The sequence below is a fragment of the Xyrauchen texanus genome, chromosome 19 (assembly GCF_025860055.1).
Source record: "Xyrauchen texanus isolate HMW12.3.18 chromosome 19, RBS_HiC_50CHRs, whole genome shotgun sequence".
NCBI lineage: Eukaryota > Metazoa > Chordata > Actinopteri > Cypriniformes > Catostomidae > Xyrauchen > Xyrauchen texanus.
The window spans coordinates 19,751,736-19,777,037 of record NC_068294.1 but is presented as its reverse complement, the minus strand read 5'-3'; the positions used below and the strand labels follow the sequence as shown (position 1 = coordinate 19,777,037).

At 38.6% G+C, this 25,302-nt stretch overlaps 1 protein-coding gene across 5 annotated transcripts in view; it reads right to left on the bottom strand.

The window, feature by feature from the left end:
• The window catches only part of LOC127659387 (protein diaphanous homolog 2-like), a 609,426-nt gene that overhangs the window by 403,477 nt on the left and 180,647 nt on the right, over positions 1 to 25,302 (bottom strand). For all 5 annotated transcript variants that reach the window (XM_052149176.1, XM_052149179.1, XM_052149180.1 and 2 more), the window contains 5 exons: positions 23,757 to 23,896; positions 6,125 to 6,199; positions 5,933 to 6,002; positions 5,048 to 5,184; positions 2,038 to 2,146 (listed from right to left, as the gene is read on the bottom strand). In XM_052149176.1, the coding sequence (XP_052005136.1) occupies positions 2,038 to 2,146; positions 5,048 to 5,184; positions 5,933 to 6,002; positions 6,125 to 6,199; positions 23,757 to 23,896 (531 nt within the window). The remainder of the gene's footprint in view (positions 1 to 2,037; positions 2,147 to 5,047; positions 5,185 to 5,932; positions 6,003 to 6,124; positions 6,200 to 23,756; positions 23,897 to 25,302) is intronic.

Below are 25,302 nucleotides of genomic sequence, written 5' to 3'. Positions count from 1 at the left end.
CCTCAAAGTCCAGTTGCCAAGGGGCTGCAGACTCTTCACCAGATATAGGTGCTGCCGAGACTCCCATCATGCAGCATTATTTTTGAAAGTTCCCAAACCTTTTTAGATCTTCTCCTTTTCTTTCCCCTTTTGAGCAATTACTTACATTTGAATAATCTTAGAGCCCACTGAGTGAATCTGGATCGCTCTTCTAGTTCTCCAAATGCATTTTATCATCAGCACATGCACACACACTTATGTCAGCCTGTTTGGGGTGAGGTCGTGGATAGAGTGCTGGTGCAGACTGAGAAGCTTATTTTCCATCATTTTGGGCTGAGTGTGCACTGATGAGCAACTGCAGCACAGTGCTGGATGTGGCTTCCAGCCGAGCAATTAAAAAAGGCACTGCTGGGACAGTTTAACGTTTGCATGCTTGCATCACTGAGATGGAGTGGCATAAACATGTTTAAAAAGTCAGGCTCTGTAGCCCATTGCATATTTTTAAAGTGTTTAATTTCTTTGAACCACCTGCATCGATGAGGTGTTTTAATTTACTTCACAAATAGCTGCAGTTCTTTTCATTAACAGCCTTTTTTTACAAGGAGGAAAACAAGGCACAAAATCAAAGGGATTAATTCCTTCATTCCATTCTTCTCTCCTATCACTCCACCATCACACCCTCCAATCATATCGGCTTCTCCTTTGCTCTCTCCCAACACCAACACAAAGATTTGGTAAATTAATGTGTCAGAAAGATGCTTATGCGTTTGTATGACCACATTAAGCGGCAATCTAGGTTTGTTAAACAGTTTTCTCTTAATCCGTTAAGCGACGTAAGGAAATCGCCGTTCTCGTGTTCAGAATGCTGCTTTCTGCTAAAACCTGGAATTAACCATTTTCTTAAGTGCATTTCAAGGTGGTCAATGTTAGCATGGCAGGTAAAATCTGAACAACTATCCTGAATGTGCCAGCTGAAATAAATTTGTATTGCTGATCTCTGCAAAGTAACCATTTCCCACAAAGAGCACTGAGCATTTCCTCTGGTTTTCAGATTTCCGAGTTCTTTGTGTGACTTGGCTGGGGCTGATTGGGGTTTAGAATACACCTCCTGTTCCACTAAAATAGCTGGCAGCCTGCTTCCTTCATGGGGTGTAGGTTGCAGGGTTGACAGACAACCAAAGAAAAAGTGAGAAGGGGGATAGTGGGACTTGTTTACATGTGAACTGAGCCGAGGAGCACAAGACCTTTGAGTGACAGCAGTGCCAATTTTTACCAGGCTCCGATGTCAAAAAGAGCACTGGGAGTCAAGAGACCTCACGCAGTGACTGACACTAAACCAAGCTGATCTATATCTGCTGCCCAAGGCAACCAGAATTCTGCTAATTATTTGAAATACATTAAATAATATATGAAGGTATCTAAAATGTATTTAGAAAACTAATGTTTTCCATATACACATGGCAATTGCATATTCCATCCTCGTTTTGGAGAATAACTGAAACAACATCTGAATTTAGACACAGGCTTGAGAATGCACCCAGAGGAAAATGTAAAATACAAAATTTAATTTGAGATATATATTATATATATATATATATATATATATATATATATATATATATATATATATATATATATGTATACACTGTAAAAATTTGAGCTTCAAATTTTATGTGTAGAGCACAGCCAAAATAATCTGGTCTTGAAAGAATTTGATGATAAATGTTTGTTTTCACGCTGAAATCTTTGTTATTTTGATTGCAGACTTTGGTATCTTCGAAACAATGAGCACAGTTTGTGGCACGATTGAGATATCTTCTGAAAATCTGGAGGAGACACATGATGTTCTTAAGGTTGTTCCCCACTCAATCACACGCCTATCTCGGAGATCTATAGGTAGTCATTTAGCTACACAGGTCTGTGTTCTCTGAGGATGATGTGAATGTTTCTAAAATAGACAGTGAGACAAACTATAGCATGCAGGTGATAAGGTGGAGTGGTAGGTGGGGTACCGCAGTGCTCTGACTCTCTCTTTCTTCTGAGGGGCAACACACTGACCTGTAGCTGCTGGGCTTCATGGTTCTCCAGCCCCTCAACTATTGGAGCAAACCTCTCCTTATTATTCCTCTCTGCTGCTATGGTCATGGCTGCCAGGATTTTATCCAGACTGAGGGAAAGACGGGAAGAAATGTGTTTAAGTAAACATGATTTTTATAGAGACACGACCGTGACATTGGTTCAGATTGTTCAACCGAGTTGGTCTCATCTTGTAATTTGAGTCTTGGATGTTCACACAAGGGGCCTGGAAAAATGTCACAGCCTTTTAGGTAGAGCTATAGTCCATTCCTAGTTCGCAATACCAAAGCAAACCTAATGTTCTCCACAGTACTAAGAGGATCCTTGGAGTTTACGCAACGCTGTGTCAACCCCAGCAACCTAAGAGAGTTGAAGTGATGCTTTGGGACAGAAATACAAAGAGCTGTGTTGATGGGAAAGCAAATTAACAGACTTTACAAGGTCTCATGTCTGTTTTGCTGACTTAAGCACTACTGGAATGCAGTCCAGGGCTGGAGGAAAGAATAACAGAATGCATAATAAGGTGGGTTTCCAACTATTCGTATGTGCCTTTTGAAACTGCAAATAAGAAATCCTGAATGGAAATGCTTGATATGTGAATTAGCTTAAATTTGCATAAAATGTAATGCGCTAATAGGGGGTGGATTTTCTAGAGTTTTGCATTTGTAAAAATGTGCATTAAGATGATGGAAATGGTTTATTTGCAAAACGATGATATGTTTTGACCACTTGTGTATGTGTTATGCGTGTGCAATAGCTTGCTACTAGCCCACTGAAAGGTCATTGCCACACAATTCTTTGAACATAGCACTTTTCATTCGGAAGTGTCTAACCCACCGCTGGTCGATAAACTGGTCCTCACAATCCGCCAGAACAGTTTTGAGAGCGGGTGCTCCCAGGTATGTGGAGACTGGTGGTTTGTGGGCATTGCAGATATTTCAGCCCACATTATATCAGATATTACACTTATTCTGCAGTGTCTCGTGGATGCATTTAATAAAATTAAACACTTGCTCCAAAATGAGTTTTAATGACTTCAACATAAGTGTATATAAACTTCTGACTTCAACTGTACAAAGCTTGTAAATGACACCACAAATCGGTTCACGTTGCCCTTTCGCGGAACAAACTGTGTAGAGAAGTTTTACAGCTAAGTGTATGATCCTTGTTTCATGATCCGTGTGATTAAGTTGTAGTCGTGAGTGGGTTGTGCGGAGTCTTTCATGCTGTTTCAAACATGGCTTCACAATAAGATACACCTGCTCCTCTCCTAAAAAGGGGCTTTGATGTGACAGCCCTAAGCATAAGCCAGTGTCACTACGTAGCATTTGAGGGGAAAGGAGCTAGTTTTGGAACTAAGTGAGGTGTCAGCGTTTTTACAGCTGTCACATAGATCTGCACACTCTCTGATCACATACAAAACTATAAAAACACTAGTCTACTCACCTACCAAACACTGATCCAGCTAACCTGCACTTGTGTGCATGTGTGCCTGCATGTGTTTGTGGGTACACCGAGACAGATCCCAATGCTGATGGTGCTGATCGGCAGATAAAAATGTCTGGCAGTAAACACTGCTTCTTAATTACTTCACAACAAAGATAACAGTACGCATCTTGTTTAAAGGCATCCTATTGTAGAATCATACCCACTATGCTTGGCCAGGGCTTTCCGGTAGGCTAATTTGAGAAAGGCAAAATAACATAAACTCTTGTGCTCTTGGTAACTCTTGGTTAGATTTATAGTCCTGCATTGTAATGAACACTCACTTAGAAGTATAATTTTGTCATTGGTATTCTAGAACTGAGCAAGCAGGCTGAACATTGTTTTTTTTATTTAAAACATAATAGAAATTAAAAAGAAAGTCCCCCTGGATCTATTTGACAGCATGGCTGCACATTTTCCCCAAACGAAGTGAAGCAAAATAAACAACGTAATGGGATAGTTCACACAAAAATGTAAATTATCTCATCATTCACTCATGACAATCCAGATGTGTATGTGATATGATGTGTGTCCATATGTGAAACAGATAAATATTTAAGTCTCTTTTACTATTAATCTCCACTTTTGGGGATTTATAGTAAAAATTTACTTAAATATTGATTGATCTGTTTCTCACCCACATCTATCATATCACTTCTGAAGATATGGATTAAAACACAGTTTTATGGATTACTTTTATGCTGCCTTTGTGATTTGTGGCGCGTTAAAGGTCTGATCAATATTTACTTGCTTTGAATGGACCTACAGAGATATTCTGGTAAAATATCTTCATTTGTATTCTGCTGAAGAAAGTAATACAAATCTGGGATGGCATGAGGGTATTAGAAAAAAGAAATTTGATTATTAAATCAAATAAGCAAATTTGTGACATTGACAATTTTATCTCCTATGTACAAAAGGTCAGATTTCCTTGCTTCCACTTAAGAACACAAGATCCTCTTTGGAATATCCACAAAGATCATGCTGGTATAACATGCATCCTCATGTTTGCACAAATATCAAATACTGATCAATTCTGTATTCAATGATAATTTTTCAGTTCAGCTTTTAACTATTGAATTTAATTTAACTTTTTAAATTTAAATTGTTATGCTTTTAGTAATGGGGAAAACATATTCAATTATAAAAATACAAAATCGAAGAATTTTAACAAGAAGACTCCAAACTGTACAGTATTATTTTTTTTATAACTTTGACTGTGTTGGTCTACATATAAAGTACACTTTTAAAAGTATTTATGTTAAAGTCTCTCTTGTTATAAGAAACTTACTGAAGTGAAATTAGAACTACTTTACAATGGAGGAAAAATCAAGTTTCTATATGAATTAAAAAAGCTATATTACCAAAAGCAAACTGAAAGTCATAATATATAGCCTTTTAAATGTGTAAACGTTCCCTAATATAAGTTTCCTTTTTCTTTGCCAGTATGCAATAAATAGAAGACTGAAGAAGCCAGTGGTGAATATGATTTAGCTGATTAACTTACATGTTCTCCTCTCCAATGATACAGACAGCTGACAAAATCTTTACGATCTCAGTCATCATATTCGTCTGCTTGGGATCAATGGCTCTCGCCAGGAGGAGAAGGCTTCGTTCATCCCCCAAGATCCTTTGCAGGCCATACTGAATACAAAATGGGATAACATTTTATTACACCTTCTAAATGGAAACATTTTGCAATGAATAATCCCTTTAAGCTTTTAGCAAATACTAACCCCCTGTGTAAGGACAAATCTAGGCTTTGTTATCTTGAAAGAGAGCCAATTAGGCAGGTGTAGATTTGTTTTTAAGATGAATTAATTCAACTGAGGACAGGGCTGCAGGGACAACTAATAATATTCTTGCATCTACAGTATGTCTTCTCAGGTTTTCATGTGCTGCATTTGGCCACCAATTTGAGCAAAAGCCATAATACATTTATGTAGAGAAATGTACTTTAAAAAAACAACAACAAATAAATAAATAAAAAAGTACTTTTAAAAACTATTGAGAAAAGTGTTTGAAAAAAAAAGAAGACTTAATATGGCTGAAGTATAAACTAAATAATTTTAATTCATCTGACAGTTTAGGTATGAAAGCAGCTTTAGAATACTGATATCAAATGATTATCTACAGTTGACCAAGCTTTATTTCTGTTTGCTTATGTTCAATAAAGAAGGATTTTTTTTTTCTTCTTTTTGTATCAAAGCATGTATTAATTCTCAAGGACAAGTAATGAGCTGTATAATTTGTGGTATTACATGCTGCTTTACGGAAAAAGAAAAAACCCTAATCACCAATATTTTTAATTTAGAGTTTTATACTTGATACGTGAGGGACACAAGATGATGAAATACCTCCTTTTGGTGGAGCCTTTAAATTCTAAACACACCTTATTGTTCATGAAGGCTTTGAGGCATTGGATGAGTTTATGCTGGTTTTTCTTGTCAATGTTCTCTTGCCTAGGGGAAAAGAAAAGGAATGAGTAAAGAGAAAAATAAAAGCATTTGAGTGAGCAATCCAAAAGCATGGAAGAAAGGGAATATCTTAAGAAGACAGCGGCATAGAGTTCCGTCTAACTTACTGTTTCTTGTCAAGAAGCTTCTCCAGCGCATCCAAAAGAAGTCCAAGACCCTCATGGCCAAAGTTATTCACCCAACTAAAAACAGAGAGACAGAGAGAGAGAGAGAGAGAGAGAGAGAGAGAGAGAGAGAGAGAGAGAGAGAGATGCAAAGAACTGCGTTAGAAAACATACACCCCTCCATCCACTACAAAAAATACTTTAGTTGACTAAAAGTTGAATGTTTGAAGATGGTTCTTAAAACAACTTCAGAAATTGTTAAACCTGATATGATGATCAATGAAATTGAAAAATCTTCAAATGGCGTATTGCAAATTAAGTGAGTAGAAATGCAAATGAGAGCACTCTTTATGTGTGGTGCCCCATATCTCTTGAGGCAACATGTGCAGGCCATGCACTCTAACAGGAAGATAAAACAACGCATTGGAGACAACAGTAAAAACGATAATGGATCGTGTACGATAATTGGCTATAAAACGCAATGTATCAGGAGGCATTCAATGATCTGGAGGGGGATAAAAATAGAGCAAGCAAGAAAGAGCAAGAGAAAAGAGTTGCACAGTATGTGATCTCATTTAGATTATGCCATTAGCATCACTTGTTTTTAGCTCATGATTGTCAAAAAACCCAAATACATGGTGCAATTTGTTGCATTAAAGTGTTGCACGTCAATGAGTTATTCCTTTGCTTTTGATACTGATGCTTCACAATGCTTCATGTATATTAAAGTCATTTGTACAAACCCATATGGTCACACAAGAACCTCAATTAGTGGTTGATTTGTGTAGCCTAGGGCAGTGTAAAAGGGATAAAATACACTTATCACCAATCTGCAATGAAATTAGCCCAGAATTAAACACTCTGAGGCTCACCTTGTCATTACTCAAAATTCATTACCAGCCTACCAAACTCATTTTGCAACATATTACCATTTGCTGTACAGTGCATTATAACAGACTGCTTTGTAAATAAAACAACAAAGTATAATGTTCTAAATTTGTAAATGACTGTTTACAGGGGGCTTATCATTGTTTCCATCATTTTTCAACAGCTTGTTGCGAGGGAACACAGTTAGAGACCGGTAACGAAAATGAGACTAGCGACTGTCATATAATCTGAGTCTTTGAGTATCAAAGCCGCGGTGGTGTAGAGGTGGTCAGTCCAAATGTGGGACATAAGAGTAGAGAGAAACCCCATGTCTAAGCATATCTAATTTACAACAGTGTGGGTTATCTTTTCATTCCACAGCAAACTAGTGATGGAAAAATTAGGCAAAAATATGAGGTGGTGAGGTCAACAGAGGCGAAACCATAGCCACCAATAATACTGACCGCTGAGGTCATGTCCGTTCAACACATTTGAGATTGATCAAGTAAAATAAATTCGTCAGCTGCCTGTATGTCTATGATCTTGCGTCTTAGATTGCCTGCCAGCTTTACCTAGAAACCTATGTCGTTTGAGTAAACAATGCATCATTGCCTGTCAAATCAGCTCATAAGTGACCTCGCCACGATCTGTGGCATGCCTCCAACAGTATGATTTGGAGTTATTTACAAAATATTGATTGAGATAATCCTGGAGCTAAGCACCTGTGTATAGAGTTACTATATATTTGTGTTAAAGGAACAACTTATAAGAGTAATGTGATAACAGTTATATAATGTGAATAATAAATGCAAATACTAATATATTAAGATCTGTATGTATAATCAATACAATGGCAACACTTTTATCTTACAGAGTGCATAGGTAATGAAAGACTCACTGTCATCTCTATGATGGTGAAATATCTTTCATCTGTTTACTGCAACAATGATCAAATATTATCGAGCCGATCAAATTAAACATAAAAAAATCAGCCATATATATATATGACAATAAAACTCATACTGCAAATGTAAATATATTTGACATTTAAATTGCAATCACAGAGATATTATATTGCTATTGTGAACACCAGATATTAAATTGCGAATGCATGTGAAAAATCATTAATGATCATCAACAGGAATGTTTTGTGTAACACCACTTGACGCAGTGAACATCAGTTACCTGACTTACATTACCCACAGGTTGTTCTGCTGACCTCCCTCCTTTATTTGCAGAGCCCTCTAATATCAAGCAAAAGCCTGGCTGTTGAGTCTGACATTGTTATTGCACTCGGAAAAGCTCTGAAGTGTTGTGTCATTGAGTACACTCTATGAAAGCAATGCCTTTCAAATTATATTAGGGCTAAGCCATGAACGGTCTCATTCGCCTGCCCGTGGCCTATTCAGGCCACGCTTTATTTCACTTGAGGCCCTCTGCTCCTAGCAACAAATTGCTCTCAACCCACCACTGAGCACCAGAACAGTTAGTCAATGACTAAATATTGCAACTGAGGCCATTTTGCTGTTCATGACAATGTCCATGATTCTGAGTGATGCTGAAATCACAAGGAGCTCAGGGCAATACTGAGAAGAGATTGACACCAGCTGTTTAATTTTCCTGGTTAAATAAAGGTTTAATAATAATAATAAGTACAGAACATTTCATTGCAATCATTTTTGTGCTTTTTGCATTAAAACAATGGCAAAATATGTTCTCCTAGCCCAGCGTAATATGCAGAGACAACTATAAGAAAGCCATAAATAGGTTTATTTTGCCGAAAAGTGTAAATACTGTTGTGTAATCAAAACAGTGCTGTTTGTTTGAGCAGCTTGATCAGCCCGACAGAAAACATTTGCACCACCAATGACGTGTGTTTGTGGTGGGACTATCTGTTTTGTCCAACCAATTGCAGGAAGGAAACCTGTTGAAAAACCATCATTATTTTTGCAATTGCATGTATAGGCTAGACATGATTTCATTCACCTTCAAAGGTGCTGTAAGCAATTTTAGCCATTATGAAATTTCCATGAGCTGAGATGTTGGATTAGCCACGCCCACTCTTTCCAAAACAGCACACTCCTTTATTGAGACCGACACTGAGCAGGAACGGCTGTCAAAAACACCAACAGCAAAATAGCGCCTTCAACTGGCAACTCTAATGAACAATATAGTATAAAAATGTCATTAAGCCTAATTTATTGCAACTACAATACTATAAGAATGTGCAAAGTGTCAGAAAGCATTAGCACTCTGCTGTTTACAGAGTCTAGATCTGTCATAGAGACGGGTGAGATATGTCAAAACATTATTTTATTAATATCATTAAGTGAGTAGGAAACATGTTGGCATACCTTTCCATGAAAGAAAAAAATAGCTTACAGCACCTTTACGAACATATCTCAAGAATTTTTATGTAAGAAAAAAAATAGTATTTTTTTTTATATTCATTTAAATGTAACATCAATAAAAAAACTATTTTCATTGCACACCGACAGTCCTTAGTGACAAACAATACAAGTTCTGTCAACAGCATCAGTGGCATGCTATTTATTACAACAGTAAATGCAATTTTTTTTATAAACTAAGGGACTATACATAATTATTGCATGCCAGATTGTCGCAGAACATAACTTGTATTTAACCCAAAATATCTCATTAAAGGTTAGCCTCTGCATTTCTTCCACAAGAAAATAATTACATGTACCATGTACTGGAGTAAAGGGATAATTTACATTATGAAGCCATTAACCCATTCCTAACCTGTCCTTTATTAACTGTGAAATCTAACATGGATATACATTTTTCATACCTAAGGCAAGATATATTTTCATCAGGAAACCAGATGAAAGGTCAACATGAGCATGTAAGAACGATGACTGGATTCCAAATAAGACTGAGAACATGCATGTTTTTTTTTAAGTATCCAGTCAAATCCTCCACCATTTTGCCCTAATGAAGACATTAATTTCAGCTCTCCTGTCAATTATGTGGTTATTATGACATTGCAAATGTTTGATTATCAAATTTGTTTACCTCGGTTGTGATCAGTCTCTCTGGGTGAATATGTGGGAGAAGTGTGTTAATTATCTTTGCTGGGCAGTGAGTGATGGTGAGGTGAAACTGGTTTGAAAAATGCATGGCTGATTTCATCACAATTGTTAAGTGGACATACTGAGCCTTTAGCAGATTTGTGACAAATACTGGGTTGTGGAGCGTTAAATAGGGACTGAACCCAGTGGCGTGCTCGGAGAACAGTCTCCCTGGTGTCAGCATTCTGTGATGTGATTGCTACACACTTGAGAAGGGAGGCACTGGGGCAAAAGCCTACTCCGTTTAAAAGAGCCACTGTTCCTTCTAATGGCATTTGGATCCCAGCAGGATTCTCAATACAGTCACAATCACTGCACATCAAACAACATCAATGCCGGTCAAGCTTCTCCCTGGAATTGTAGGTTGTGAATATAGGGTCATGATGACAAAGAAATAGCTGAAGGTAGCAAACGTGTGATTGCATGTCAGTGTTAGAGAGTGAAGAGAGAACAGCAGCAATATTACACCAACAAAGGTTATAGTACAGTACAGCTCCACACCTTCTCCAGGCAAACTCAAATGGCTCCCCACAGAGCACAATGCAATGTCCTGACAAGTCTCGTTATCTCCAAAACACCACTAGCCCTGCTGCCAACAGGCATTTTATTCAGATTAAATTGAAGTTGTGGGGAAAATAGCTGTGATCTTGCCAGAGTGATGACAGATTTATTGCATTAACTGAATAGAAGTTTAAAAAGGCTCGGATGATGGTGTTTTTTTTTTTTAAAAGTAGAACATGACACATTTTAAGGGGTCTGCTATGAAATCATTTAAGAAATCATTTTAATCATTGTGTGTGTTTACACATACAACAAAACGCAAATAAATATAAAAAATATAAATAATAATCACCCCATCAAAAAAGTTTAAAAATGGACCCACATGAGTCAGTAGTCAATGCAAGCTAATGATCATATTCTGAGTCTTCTTAAGGCATACAATAGGTTTAGATGAGAAACATCCTTAAATTTAAGTAATTTTTTTACATGCTATAGATTTAACCACTGGAGTCTTATGGATTACTTTTATGCTGTTTTTATCTGATTTTGGACCTTCAGAATTCTGACCACCATTCACTTGCATTGAAAGGACCAACAGAGATGAGATATTCATCTAAAAATCTTCATTTGTGTTTTGCAGAAGAAAGTCATACAGAAGAGAGAATTTTCATTTTTGGGTGAAAATTCCCTTTAAGCTTTACAATGAGTCATTATTCATTATATTGCCATTGTACTGAAAAGATGGACCGAAATATTTATAAAAATGTCTCCTTTTTTATTCAGAATAAAAAAATTTTTAAACAAGATTTGAGAGGTGAGTTGATTACAGAATAATCGGTGTACGTTTATGCATGTAAACGTACTCTTTCTACTGTTAGTGCAAATACTGTTAAATCAGATCATCGTTTTCTATGTTCTAAAATGTTTGCTTGAGCTTTGAGTGAACTGACCTAATCTGAGCAGCATGGGACAGTTTAACATAATACACCAGAGGCCATAAATATTTTAGACTTACGTTCAAGCATCTGGTATTATTGATCTGGTGGTGAAGTATGTCAGGGCATGGGCAGACAGGGACAGGGTTTCCTACTGAGTTTCCTACTCTGTCAGTCATGACAGTCACCTCGCATGCTAATGGATTAGCGGTTCCCCATTCAGAAGTCAATGGCTAAATGTGTGCTCACTGTGGCTGTTCATGCTGCCGAAGGACTGATGTGGGCTGTCACTAAGAAACATGTAGGTCCCCTGTCCTCAATCTCCTGACCCAAATAACTCAAATCAGTGAAAAAAACTCAGATACACAGGTTGTGGTAATGGAAAAATAAACCTAAAAATACACTGATATGGAGCACTGACATATTATCTATCTATAGCACCCTTAATTGTAATGCATGTCATGGCATTAAAGAATGAGAAAACTTGCACCCACACATAAAAGCACACAAAAAAACAATCCATTTTAATCAGATCGCTCTACTACAGTATGCAATTTCTGTGCGAAACACCACACCAAAAACGTCACATAAATTGTGAGAAGGCTTGACAAAACAATTAATAATCAGAGAGCTCACAGACAGCTCAAAGATACTGAATATAATGCACAGAATACCAGTTTTCCTTTATGTGCCTATGCAATACCATTTCTCACTAAATCAAAATGTAATTCAAATCAGATATCTGAAATGTTTGTGTCTTGCTGCAGGGCTCCACAGATACAGCAAGCTTTGAGGTTAACAGATGGTGGCATGAAATAAAATGGGCATCCCGCTTAAAATATATCAGTCATGGAGGACATCAGGATTGGTGAGTTCCTTTAATGCCTCTGAAAATGTACTTGTGTAGTGGCAGATGTGGCCACTGGTTCTATTAGACCCTCTATAACAAAGTCTAAGGTACACCAACTTGAACAAATACAAAAGACTTGATGCACCAGCAAGGCTTTGACAGCTAAATGTGTGATCAATAATCTTCACAAAGACAATACAGCTTCTATTTTTACAGACAGCTTACCTACAGTGATGGAGGACTTAATAGGAGCACATCAAATTCTGGGTTAGACTTCACCACTTCCATGTTTTTTGTTTTTGGTAAATAATGAAAACAACTGCAATTAATAAGTAACATGTATTTACAAATGAAATCCAAAAATAATGTGATGATAATGTGTTAATATTATTAAAGCAAAATCACTGTGTGGAAAACCATTATAACCAATAGTTATTTCGTAGCCCAAAATTAATGATTTAAAAACAGCAGAGGTTTAACACTGTCGTTGTGGCTGTGCATTTATGAACTGATAATTTGTCCGAATCCTTTATTTCTCCTTGACGCTGGCTGATGCAGGGGAGTTGCTCCAGAGCCTGAGGGCCAGGGCCAGGTATGTAATAAAATTTGGAGTCTGGAGAGAGCAGAAACTAGCCGCACAGCCCAGAAAAATTACCTTAGCAGAGTGCCTCAAACGCAAATTCCCTCTGCTGCTACACCAATGGAGACAATTCATTTAATGTCCCAAAATGTGAAGATTTGATAAAATTCTCTGAGCAACTCAACACAACATCTCAGTTTTATCACCATGTTAAAGGAGAGCCTCTTCCAATATCCCTCAATGTGTTTCATTTTTTACTGGAGAAATGTGTTAGGACTGTGGTCTGCTTCCACTTCCCCAACAGTATGAAAACTAACCTCGCACTTCCATGCTCTCAGAGAAAAAGATGATCATCACAAAGATCAAGCAGATAGTTTTCCCCACTCTTATATAGTATTAATTGAAGCAGGCATATTTTTTTAAACCAAATAATTATACAGTCATTCAAAATATTTTTTTATAACAATCAAATATTAGAGAACTATGCATATTTTGTTTTCTGTATACTGGTCAGCAGGATTAAGCTGAAGAAAAAATACCTCTTATAATAAGGCAGGTGTGCAAAAGTAATAAAGTTTAAATGGCAGACTTGCACTAAAAACAATGTCTAACAACCAGCTTAAGCATCTTTATGTCTCCTTATATTATCCATCAGGCCTTTGTTGTCTACCTGTTCAATTAATACATATCTGTGGCAGGGCGGAGGGCGGGGCCGGGTCGTGATCCTACACACCCGGTCCCGTATTAGGCTAATTATGCCTCTATGAGGGTTAAAGGCTGACTGCAGGGGATCGTGCGGGAGAGAGAGATCGCTTACGGACATGTCCATCATGTGTGTGTTTGTGTCTTCTTTTAAGTTTATCATTAAACTATTATTTATATTGAAAAGCCGGTTCTCGCCTCCTCCTTTCCATTGATCCCTTTACAATATCCTTTAAGCAGTCTCTGCAAGTTATACATAACACCCACAAACACAAACATCTGCAGAAACTATTAAATATAGGGTAGAAGCTATTTTGATTTAAAATAATGTTCCCTTTTCAAAAAGCTACACTTCGGATGCTGTGCTGAAAAGCGCTTTGAGAACAAATTTAGGTGTGACCAGCTGTGAATATGTGTGCAACACGTCAATGAACATTGACCAGAATTTATAGCTTCTGCCGGTGTAATCATTGGATGCACCTGTGGCAGGGCTATAAATAGATGCGTCACAGGCACGTCATCAGATTCATTTTTAGAAACTGTCATCTTTTTGCACTACTGAGTACTGGTCGGCGCTGCACTGTCTATTGTCCTGTTCATTGTCAGTAATTTGTTGTACTGTCCTGTACTTTTTGCACATGTTTGCACGTGCACTTTATATAGGTATATATAGGTAGTTTATTTAGGTATTTTATTTCGTTGTGTAGTCTCATGTGGTCCACTGTACTAACTGTATATGGTTGAAACGACAATAAAAACCACTTGACTTGACTTGACACAGGAAGTTCCTGAGGTTCGCTTTCGGGGGCGAAGCTTTCCAATATCGGGTTCTTCCGTTCGGTCTAGCCTTATTACCCCGCACATTCACGTAATGCATGGATGCAAAACTGGCTCCTTTGCGACTCCGGGGGATCTGCATTCTGAATTACATTGACGACTGGCTGATCCTAGCACAGTCACAAGAACTGGCTTTACAGCACAGGGATATCGTCTTAGCTCATCTGGTTTCTCTGGGATTGAGGCTCAACGCAAAGAAAAGCGTCCTCTCTCCCACTCAGAAAATTACCTATCTGGGGATCGTATGGAATTCGATCAATATGCGGGCACAATTGTCTCCCACTCGAATCGAATCCATTCAGAACACCCTGAGCAAAGTCAGGCTAGGCCAAGGTTGCACAGCTCGTCAGTATCAGCGACTACTAGGTCTCATGAAAACTGCGTCCTCGGTGATCCCTTTGGAACTTTTGCACATGAGACCGTTTCAGTTGTGGCTCAAAGCCAGGGGTTTCATCCAAGGGCCAATCCCCATGGCTGATAAGGGATACACGCCGCGTGCTACGTACCCTTTCTATGTGGTTCAGACCCCGGTTCCTCACTTTGGGTCCCACTCTAAGTGCGTCTTGTTGTCACAGTTTGCTAACGACAGAGGCCTCCTTGACGAGCTGGGTAGCGGTCTTAAGTGGTCGTCCAGCTCAAGGGGAATGGGAGTGTCGTCAGCTCGATTGTCACATTAACTGTCTCGAATTGATGGCTGTATTTCTGGCCCTGAAATACTTCCTCCAGAGGCTGCCTTGTTTTTTTGAAACTCCGCGAATACATATCTCACAAACATGAAACATATGTCTAAAGAAAGCTTAAAATGTCTACTTTTAAATAAAACAATTAACATTTTAAACAAATATTCTCCTGCAATGCAATCTGTTTGAAACAAAGCAATGTACAGTTTTTACCGGTCCATCTCATTATCTGTAATGTGATCCCACCCACCAACAGAGTGCGCCATTCATACGCTAATGTGCTGAGACGATCAACGCAAATGTACACGCCCCCGACAGTGTTCAGAGGTTTGATGTAAAAGCAACACAACTCAACTTTTCTGTGTGTTTGTAATGATACACATTTAAGGAATCTCCTGGATATTAAGGAAGAGTTAACATTTTCCTCAGAAGAAGAGCAGGACATTTGAAATATGACTCCTAATAAGCAAGTTGTAGTTACATTTAAATGCTGCTTAGGCTAAAGCAGGTTTTTAAATTGTATGCTGTATAATATAAATATGGTATGTAATATGATATGATATATAAATAATATGAATGTTTAGATTATATTTTATCTATTTATTATATAAATTTCAGCTTTGATCACAAATTGCCTTTTACAATATATTTAAATAGAAAACGGTTCTTTTAAATTGTAAAAAGAGTTCAGAATATCAATGTTGTTTCTGTATTTTGGATCAAATATATCCAGTCTTGGTGAGCAGAAGAGACTTCTTTTAAATGGTAGTGTAGGTCTAAAATTAAGTAAAGTCTTTATGTAAAGAAAATGTATAGTCAGATTTCTTCTTTTAACTTAAAACTTGATTTTGATCATTAAGTCTCCTCACATTCATTCTCTATCCCTCATTGATAGGCCCAGGGGAGGGTCTTTGTCTCTCAGGTGTAAATAAACTCCATATTCATGATCATTCATGCCTCCTCGCATATTACCTTTCAACACTAAAATTGTCTTACAAAAGTTAAATTACTATATTGTTTTGTATGAATGAGTGATCAGGATGGTTTTCACATCATTTTGTAGCAAAACCTCTAGGCTACAAGATCCAGTTCTCAAAAGTCTTGTGGACAAATGTTTAGTATGTGTTATATGACCTTATTTCAGTGACTTGTACACACATGTTGCTCACATATTATTGTAGCCCAGTTTGTGCTGAATACAGTGTTATCAGACTTTAGCCATTAATATGTTTTAAGCAACTGAAAAAAGCACAAATGTCAAGGCATGTCAAAACTTCTCCAGGGCCCAAAATACCCTCAGACCCCAGAGGGTTAAAAAAAAGCACTTCATGGTTTAAATGGTATTTGGAAACTTTCTGGTTGTCAAACTTTGTGGAACATCTGTGGTTACTCTGCTAGAACAGCTGTGTAAATTTGAGGGGAAATTACTTCATTCATTCACACATCTAATAGAAATTTACTTGGGATCAGTTGGTTAAAAGTAATGGCAAAATACAGAGTAGTTTCATAGATTAGGTCAAGCATAATATTTTGTAGATGCCACTTGGTTTTATATTTTGGTATCTAATGCAATGATATTCATCCATTTAAGTGTGGCTTTAATCACCTCTGGAGTCTCGAGTTCGAATCCAGTGTGTGACTCCAGCCAGGTCTCCTAAGTAACCAAATTGACCCAGTTGCTAGGGAGGGTAGAGTTACAAAGGATAACCTTCTCGTGGTCGCGATCAGTGGTTCTTGCTCTCAATGGGGCATGTGGAAAGTTGTGCGTGGATTGCTGAGAGTAGCATGAGCCTCCACATGTTGGGAGTCTCCACGGTGTAATGCACATCGAGCTACATGATAAGATGCACGGACTGACTGTCTAAGAGATTGAGGCAACTGAGACTTGTCCTCCGCCACCCGGATTGAGGTGAGTAACCGCACCACCATGAGGACCTGTTAAGTAGTGGGAATTGGGCATTCCAAATTGGGGAGAATATTTTTTTTAAATAAATAAAAAGAGTGGGTTTAGTGTCCAAATACTTTTTGGGGGCACAATAAGTTTAGACATATAATGAAGTCGTAAATTAATGGCAGACAAAATGGCCATTTGGATGGATATCTGTTTATAGCCAGCCTAAGCATAAAACAACATTGAGACAACAAACATTTGAACAAACATCGTGACACGTGAAGTTTGATTGTCTCAGAGTCAATCATTTGGTAGTTTAAAATCCTTTAGTAGGGCTATAGCCTTCAGGATCTGAGGCTGAACGGATTCCTGTTAAGAAGTATAAAATCTTCAAAGGCACTAATAAGCCCATTACCTCCTGCATGTGTCCACAGGCGCTCAGCGAAGGACAGCCAAATAGGCAGAATGATGGATTCACAGTCTCTGCAGGGCGGCTAGAAGTGTCAGCACATCTCCTCTCCAATAAACATCTCTACTTCCTCAGAACCCTGTCCCACACTGTTAACTACAACCCATGGCTAACTTATATTTAAACCCAACACTGTAAAATATATAAATGAATTGTACTACTAAAAAACCCTCTAGGAAAAAATGCAGCAGCACCACCAAGAAGATTTGGACCTAATGTAGACCAGATGTAATATAAGTCTCAGGTATCCCCAGAATGTGCCTGTGAAGTTTCAGCTCAAAATACACCATGGATAATTTATTATACCATGTTATAAATGCCCCTTTTTGGGTGGAATCAAAAATAAGCTGATTTTGTTTGTGTCTCTTTAAATGCAAATGAGCTGCTGCTCCCCACCCTCTTTCCAGAAGAGGGCTGTGCTTTTACAGCTCGTGCTTCAGATACTACAGCAACAACAAATCAGAACCAATATGACTGACAGCGTAAATACAGGAGTTCAGCCAAGGCTGGACTGGGAAGAGAAATCGGCCCGGGATTTTACATAGCAACTGGCCCAAAAGTTGAGCGGGGGGGGGGGGGGGTGTTTCCTGTAGTTTTCTGCATATTGCGGCACTGTTTTGTGGTCCGTTCTGCATAAAACGGCGGCTCATTTTAGCTTATCGCGGCCCATTCGGCCCGTTTCGTGGCCGACCCACCAGCCCGCTCGGTTCTCCTGATGGCCAGTCCACCCCTGATCGGCCCCAAAGTGTATCGGCCCACCAGGAAAATGCCCGGTATGACAGATTACCAAATTTTCTTATGTTTTGGGGCACATTTCCTTCAAAAACAAAACTTGTCCACTGCATCTTCAGTGGCTCTGATGCCAGGAGTACATGAAGACTCTTATGTTCACTTTTACAGCCAACAACAGAACACTTATGACACTTATGGAGCTGAGACATTATTCTTCTAACTGCATGTGCTCCAGCTCAGAAAAAAGTGTCGGACTGTGTGTAGATCACTCAGGGGAGGATATAGGGTGGAGTCCGTCACCAGTCGTGGGCGAGGCCTGCTCTAATGTGATGTCACTTGTTCATTTTGACAAACTTTTAACATACGGTAGTAGGGTGGTTGTGTACACACACTGCCGACTCACATTTATGTACAATCTTTAATTTTGCATAATAGGTACCATTTAATGAAAAATTGGAGCCAAGTTCAGTTGTAGTTGATATTCCTCACAGGATATCTTTGTGCCTGCAGATTCAATATGGAAGTCACAGATGGGATTTAAAGTACAGTATAAAAGCAGAGAGTGTAATACAAGGACTTAGCACCAGAAGCCCTTCAGAAGTAAAGAAGAGTGCAATGATGCCATTTCAAAGATTAAATACATGTTTCTATTGGTGGTGTATTGATAGAGAAACAGTGTAGTTGGTGTCATGCAAGATTCTATGCCCCTGAAGAATCCAATCACCCTCAGACCACAAGAGGTAGCCGGTTGTAATGGCTGTTCAAAAATGTATAGTAATTGTGTTTATTTGCAATATTTCATTCTTGCACATTAAAACAGTATTTCGGTAATGCTTTTATAGTGGTATAGATAACAGACTAATCAGTTAGCGATAAGCTAGTGGGTTAACTGGTTGACAGCATGCTTAGCAGGTAGGCTAGCAAGTAAGCTTGTGAGGAAGGGAAGAACCTGTAATACCTGTCTGTATTTTGGACTCTTATTTTGAAATATAGTTTTGGTTTCTTGTCTTGGTTATGTTCCTTGCCTTGTCATGTGACTTCCTTGTCTTGTCATGTGACCCTCATGTTTCATGTGTCCTGTTAGAATTAGTCTTTATTAGTCTTGTCTTTTCACTTGTTTCTGCTTTATTGTCTTGTTATCTTGTTACAAGTTATGTCCTGTCATAGGTTGTCTTGTTAACTTGTTTGCCCACATCCTTGTATTTAAACCCTCATGTTTGTCATTGTCCATTGTCGAGTATAGTTATCATTACATTGTTATCCTGTCTAGTCATTCACGTGTTCCTTCCAGTCCAGTCCAGTATAGTGTTCTGTTCTTGCCTTTGTTTTATTTATTTTTTATAAATACTGCACTTGGGTTCTCACAACATCATCGTCTCATCCTCATCTGTTCCTGCTCTGCCTGCCAGTACGTTACAAAACCATAGAGGGAAATATTTCATTTGTCCTGAAGCTTTTATTATTTAATATGATATTTGACATATAATTTCAAAGAAACTAATATATGACATACACCAAAAAAGCAATTTGAATTAGGCACTGAATAGAGAACAAATTAAATGTTCTCTCAGCCAACAGAATTACATTGGGGTCTAAGGGGAATAGGATCTTGCATAAAACGGGAAGACCTCTCACTGCTTGTCTACATGGAGGAAAACTGAAAGAGCAAGAGCTTCTGGAATAGATCACAAAGCTGCATGGTTTTATGCACGAGCGGATGTTGAGAAAGTTCAATCGATGTAATATCGTTCCTGCACTACATTGCACACCCTGTGGCAATGTTTGTACAGCTGCATCAGGAAGAAACAAAAGTAGAGGAAACAAATCCATGAGAGAGGGAAGAGAAAAAGTCTGCCATTAGTTACAGAGCATATTAACTCTGCGTAAATGAGGAAATAAGACCAAATGATTATCTGTTAGTTGGAATTTTGGCAAGTCTGAGAATTCAAAGTTAATGAAACAAGACTCAAAGTGTGCTTTCATGTGAGAGAGAGATGAAGATGCAAAGAAAGCCACAAGATAAAGTAGTGAGAAATGAACTACCAAAATGAGCAGCGGAGGATTGAAAAAGAGATTACTGCGGTTAAAAATGAGGAGTGAAATGTTCGAGGAAGAGGCAGCGACCGCCTCAAGCAAAACCATCTGCATATGGATGTTTGAGGCTGAGCTCCCCACCTGTGAGAGGCAACTGGGAAATGGGAGTCTTCTACAGCCCAGCAGCCACCTGGGCAGCCAAACAGGTGCTCAGCCCAGACAGTTTATCCATTACATAAAGGCCATACACAGGCCAGCCAATGAAAGAATATTAAAAAGAGTGACAGTAGCTCAGCTCTCCTGTTCATTGTTTTTTTTTTATTACATTTTTTTATTCAGTAACATGCAAAACTCTTTGTTTTTTGGTAGTGAAATCCCACTTCCATACCTAGGGCTAGAATTTATTTATTTACTTATTTTAATGAAAGTTATCACACAGAGGCGAATTTGCATGACTATTGGGAGCTAGTGAATTCATTCATTAATTCATTCAGCTGCACTTGTTTTAATTTAGCTAAATGCTCTGGCTGTAATGTGAGTGTCATGCAGGATAATTACTGCAAAATAGGAAACTACATAGAAACTGGACAAAATCGTCAAACAGTTCTGTCTAATTTCAAAGCTGCAATGATATAAAGTTACAGCATATACTGTACTGCATACACAGGGTGTCACTTACAAAAAAAACAGAGATTGAAAATTATTTAAGTGTAAAAATATCATTATTCCAAATGTTAAAATAATCTTTATTTATAATCAAAATGTGCCTGAATGTTTTCAGACAGACATAGCGAACATTTCCATGAGCCAAGTTTGGTTATTAGTTAAAAATATAATTACACCTCTGATTATTCCCATATTAAATTGAAATAAGATGATGGGAGTTGCTTGATAATTGCCACAGATTTTAATTGGTGCATAGTCTTAAAAGTCTGGGAACCACCAGTGTACTTCTATGTGTAGTATTAGACTACACAGGGAGCTCATTTATATAAACAGGAGTGATATGTCTGCCATTTTACATCCACAGTTTATCTATCAACACCTCCGTTACTCTGCTCCCGAATGCAATTTATGATTATTATGGAACAGAGCATGTTGCAGAAATCGTGACTTAAAAGGAATTCACACTAACATTATTGGAGAGGAACTAAGATATGAAGGGACTCATGAGTAATTGCAGCTTGGCAAAGTGAAGGAAATTGGGGTCATTTTCATCACAAATGAAATTTTCATTTAGCATGTACTGTGGCTTTATGTCCAAACATTTCAAACTTGCTGGTAGTGCAGTTCAGGGGGGAACAATGATCAGGGGTTTATGGATATATGAGTCGGGTCCAACAGGAATTAAACCTTAAGTAAACACCAAAATATTTGGCATCTCTGACTCATCTGTGTGGGATTTAGCATGAATGTGCTAGCTATTTTTTGTGTTCTTGATCTAATGAGAGTACTTCATTTAACACTCAAAAATGAGAATTAGCCACCATCTTGACACCAAAGCACTTATGGTCATTACAAAATGGAACAATGCTGAAACTGTACACATGAAGCTGTTCACTAATATATACAGCAGTTTTAAACGCCTGTGCATTACACTGCCATATTTTGCACAGCTGTCTCAAATACATAAACCTGTAAAGGTTACATTAACATACTGTAGTCAGAACATGGGACAGATACATTCTGTGTGTTGTGATCCATAATAATGAGTCCATATTAATTGTAACAAATATGAGCTGGGGAGAAGCTTAAATTAAAGCTTAATATTAGCAAAAAACAAAAAACAAGAAAAAAAACGATAGACTAAGGAAAAAAAGTGGAGGCGGAGGAAAAAGATATCAGCAGAGTAGTGAGCATCTCAGAGCGTTGCCTCAACCCAGAGTCTCTTCCACCCAACAAGGCCTGACCTTCAGTGGGCGGGTGAGACATCCCTCAGCGCCCCTCTCTCAATGGGTACTCACAAGTTCAGCCATTTGCAAACACCCGGAGGGTGGTCCTGGCCTCAGCGGCCCCTCAGTGCAAACTACCCTTTTACTGAGAGGATGTTCCGTCTTCAGCTAAACAAGGCAGAATTTTACAGCATCCTTTCCTCGTGGGGGTATGAAGTGTGGGCTCCTCAAAGAAAAACATGTATCCGTTTCCCATGATTAATGGCTAACACTGGAGTAAATAATTGGATGCACGGGGCCCCGACACTGCACCATGATGATCTGATAAAGACGACACAATGAGATGTCATCCATTCATTTAATTAGGGTAATAACAAGAGATTACCTTGAGGCACAGTGTTTTACAAATCATATTCTAGACTGTTCTTTTTTTCTGTAACAAGAAAACAATACTGAAGTCATATTGGTGTTTGTGTTTCTTTAACCTATCACACTGGACTGCCATCTGGGGAGAAGGGCAGGGGCGTCTACGTCTATTAATTGCTTTCCAGCACAGAACATATCTGTTGCTGTGTGGATGTTGAGCAGATGGTGTCTATGGCGAGACCGAACCGATGCCTGTTAGTTGGTGAGCCGAAGCACATAATGCGGGTGGATCAAATAACAGTTCTGCTCGGGCTGCGAGAAGGTCCCCTCTCCCTAGACCTAAAGAGATTGTCTTCCCGCAAATTGCGTGTTGACCATTTTATATGCGGAGCTCATTGATTCACAATAAGAGCCATCTCTCAGACAGTGCTCTGCTAAATAATTGAGAGGGTCTGCTGTCACATAGTGTTCCTCTATGCTACTGAGACCAAATTAAATTTGAAGATCCCATCCACCAGAGGGGAGGTGAGAAAACTTTGAGGAAGCAGGCTATGGGAATTTAGACAGGCCTTATTATGATTGAATGAGAAGGGTCAATAAAATCTTCCCAAAAATGGAATGTATGTTGTGTATGTGTGTGTGTGTGGAGGAGGGGGGGTGGGGTGCAATAGAAATACAAAATTATTTTAAGTAGCACATTAGCCATGATCAAACAGATTTAAAAAGCAGGCGGGCAATGGTGGAAGAGACACTTTAGTGGAGAGACATGAAAAGGAAGGCATCGTAGTGGTGGTATGCTTATTAATGTTTCTGAGAATAGCTGGCTGTCTGAAGTGTTAAAAAAAAGGATTTCATATCTATTCAAGCTTAATAGATAGAGCACGGAAAGATGACAGGGCCGGGTTCAAAGTCACTGGTGGCTACACTCATTTAGACAGTTATGCTATGGGCTATGCTCATTTAACCAGGATTGGGGATCCATATAGACATAAGATTTAAAGACCAATTGACAGATTTCCAATTAGAATCCTGAAAGAAATCCTTCAACATTGCCAAGTGCAGACAGAAAAATGAGCATGAGGTGGTGAAACAAGTGCTGATGTGTGCAGTACTTAATCAGAATCTACAGATGGAAGGTTTCAGTAGGAGAGAATGAAAAGATTGGCGCTGTCGCCAGTATGTGCAAGTTCAAAAGGGGAATACTGACCTTACGGGGTTGCTGGTCAAGGACACACGCAGGGACTCCAGACAGTTTAGCAGTTTGTCTTCAGAGATGCCTGAGCGCAGCTCGTGCACGTACTCCTGTGATGAGAGCGTACACTCGTGCTTGCTGTTCCTCAGTCCACCCTGCAGGAAGAAGACACATTAAGGGATCAGCCACTGCACCACTAAGCTTTACACCCTGTTAGGCCTGTCACACGTTAATTACAACATCTGTATTAGACTTGATAATCGCACGTCTCCAACAAAGCTGTATTCCATGAGCAATTTTCAATTTAATTTGTATTTTTCCTTTAAGTCACATTTGCCTCTAGGAGAGGCACATGCCAATCTAAGAAGCATTTTTCATTCAAATGGCTTTCAACAATCTATTTCAAATAAATATATCCATCCTCATGAGGGCAGTAAATGGTAGAAGTTTAAAGGGAGTCCATCCTCATCATCTGACGACAGGTTGAAAATAGTAGGAGGGAGATGTAGTTATAAACACTTGATTTGTGGATGAGGTAGCAACACAATGCTCCCAGCTGTATACCAGTCTCCAGCAGGTGAGAATGATTACCAACACTCCATAACTGCAGACTCACTTCCTCCCTAAATCAGCACACTTCCCACCCACAGCACTGACTGACACCGAGCTAACAGCTAGACTAGTCAGCAGGAGATGCCTCATGCTAATCTCACAGTACACAGTGTAGCCTAATGGGGAAATGCTCCCACACACACAATCAAAAACAAAAGCAAAAGTGTTTTTTTTATAATATAATATTTTGGGCTATATGGAGAAAGAACATTTGTTTAGCTATTGAGCTTTAGGAGTTGGACATTCAGTAGTTATGTTCACACTCCTGTTAGGCACACTATTTAAATATGGTTAATAGACACTCACTGAGCACTTTATTAGTCACACTATGGTCATAATAAATTGCCCAACGTGGTATCCTGCTGTCGTAGCCCATCCACCTCAATGTTTGACTCATTGTGCTGTCTGAGAAGCTATTCTGCTCACTACAATTGTAAAGAGGGGTTATCTGAGCTAACGTTGCATTTCTGTCAGCTCAAACTAATCTGGCCATTATATGTTGACTTCTTTCATCAATAACGCGTTTCTATCCGCAAAACTCACTGGATGTTTTTTTGGTTTTGAAGCCATTCTGAGTAAACTCTAGAGACTGTTGTTGTGAAAATCAAAGGAGATCAAAAGTTACAGATATACTCAAACCAGCCCGTCTGGCACCAACAATCATGCCAGGACTGTATCTGCATGATTTTATGCACTGCTCTGCTGCCACATGATTGGCTGAATAGATAATTGCATGAAGTAGGTTTACAGGTGTTCCTAACAAAGTGCTAAGTGTATAGCTAAATAAACAACTCTTTTTTGCATTATCTAACTAGGGGTTCTCAACCTTTTGCAAGCTGGGCCCCCCCAAAGCTGGTTCATTGCAGTTGGGGCCCCAGTGCCCCCCGCCCCGCCCCATGCTTTATTGTTGTTATTATTATTATTATTATTATTATTATTATTATTATTA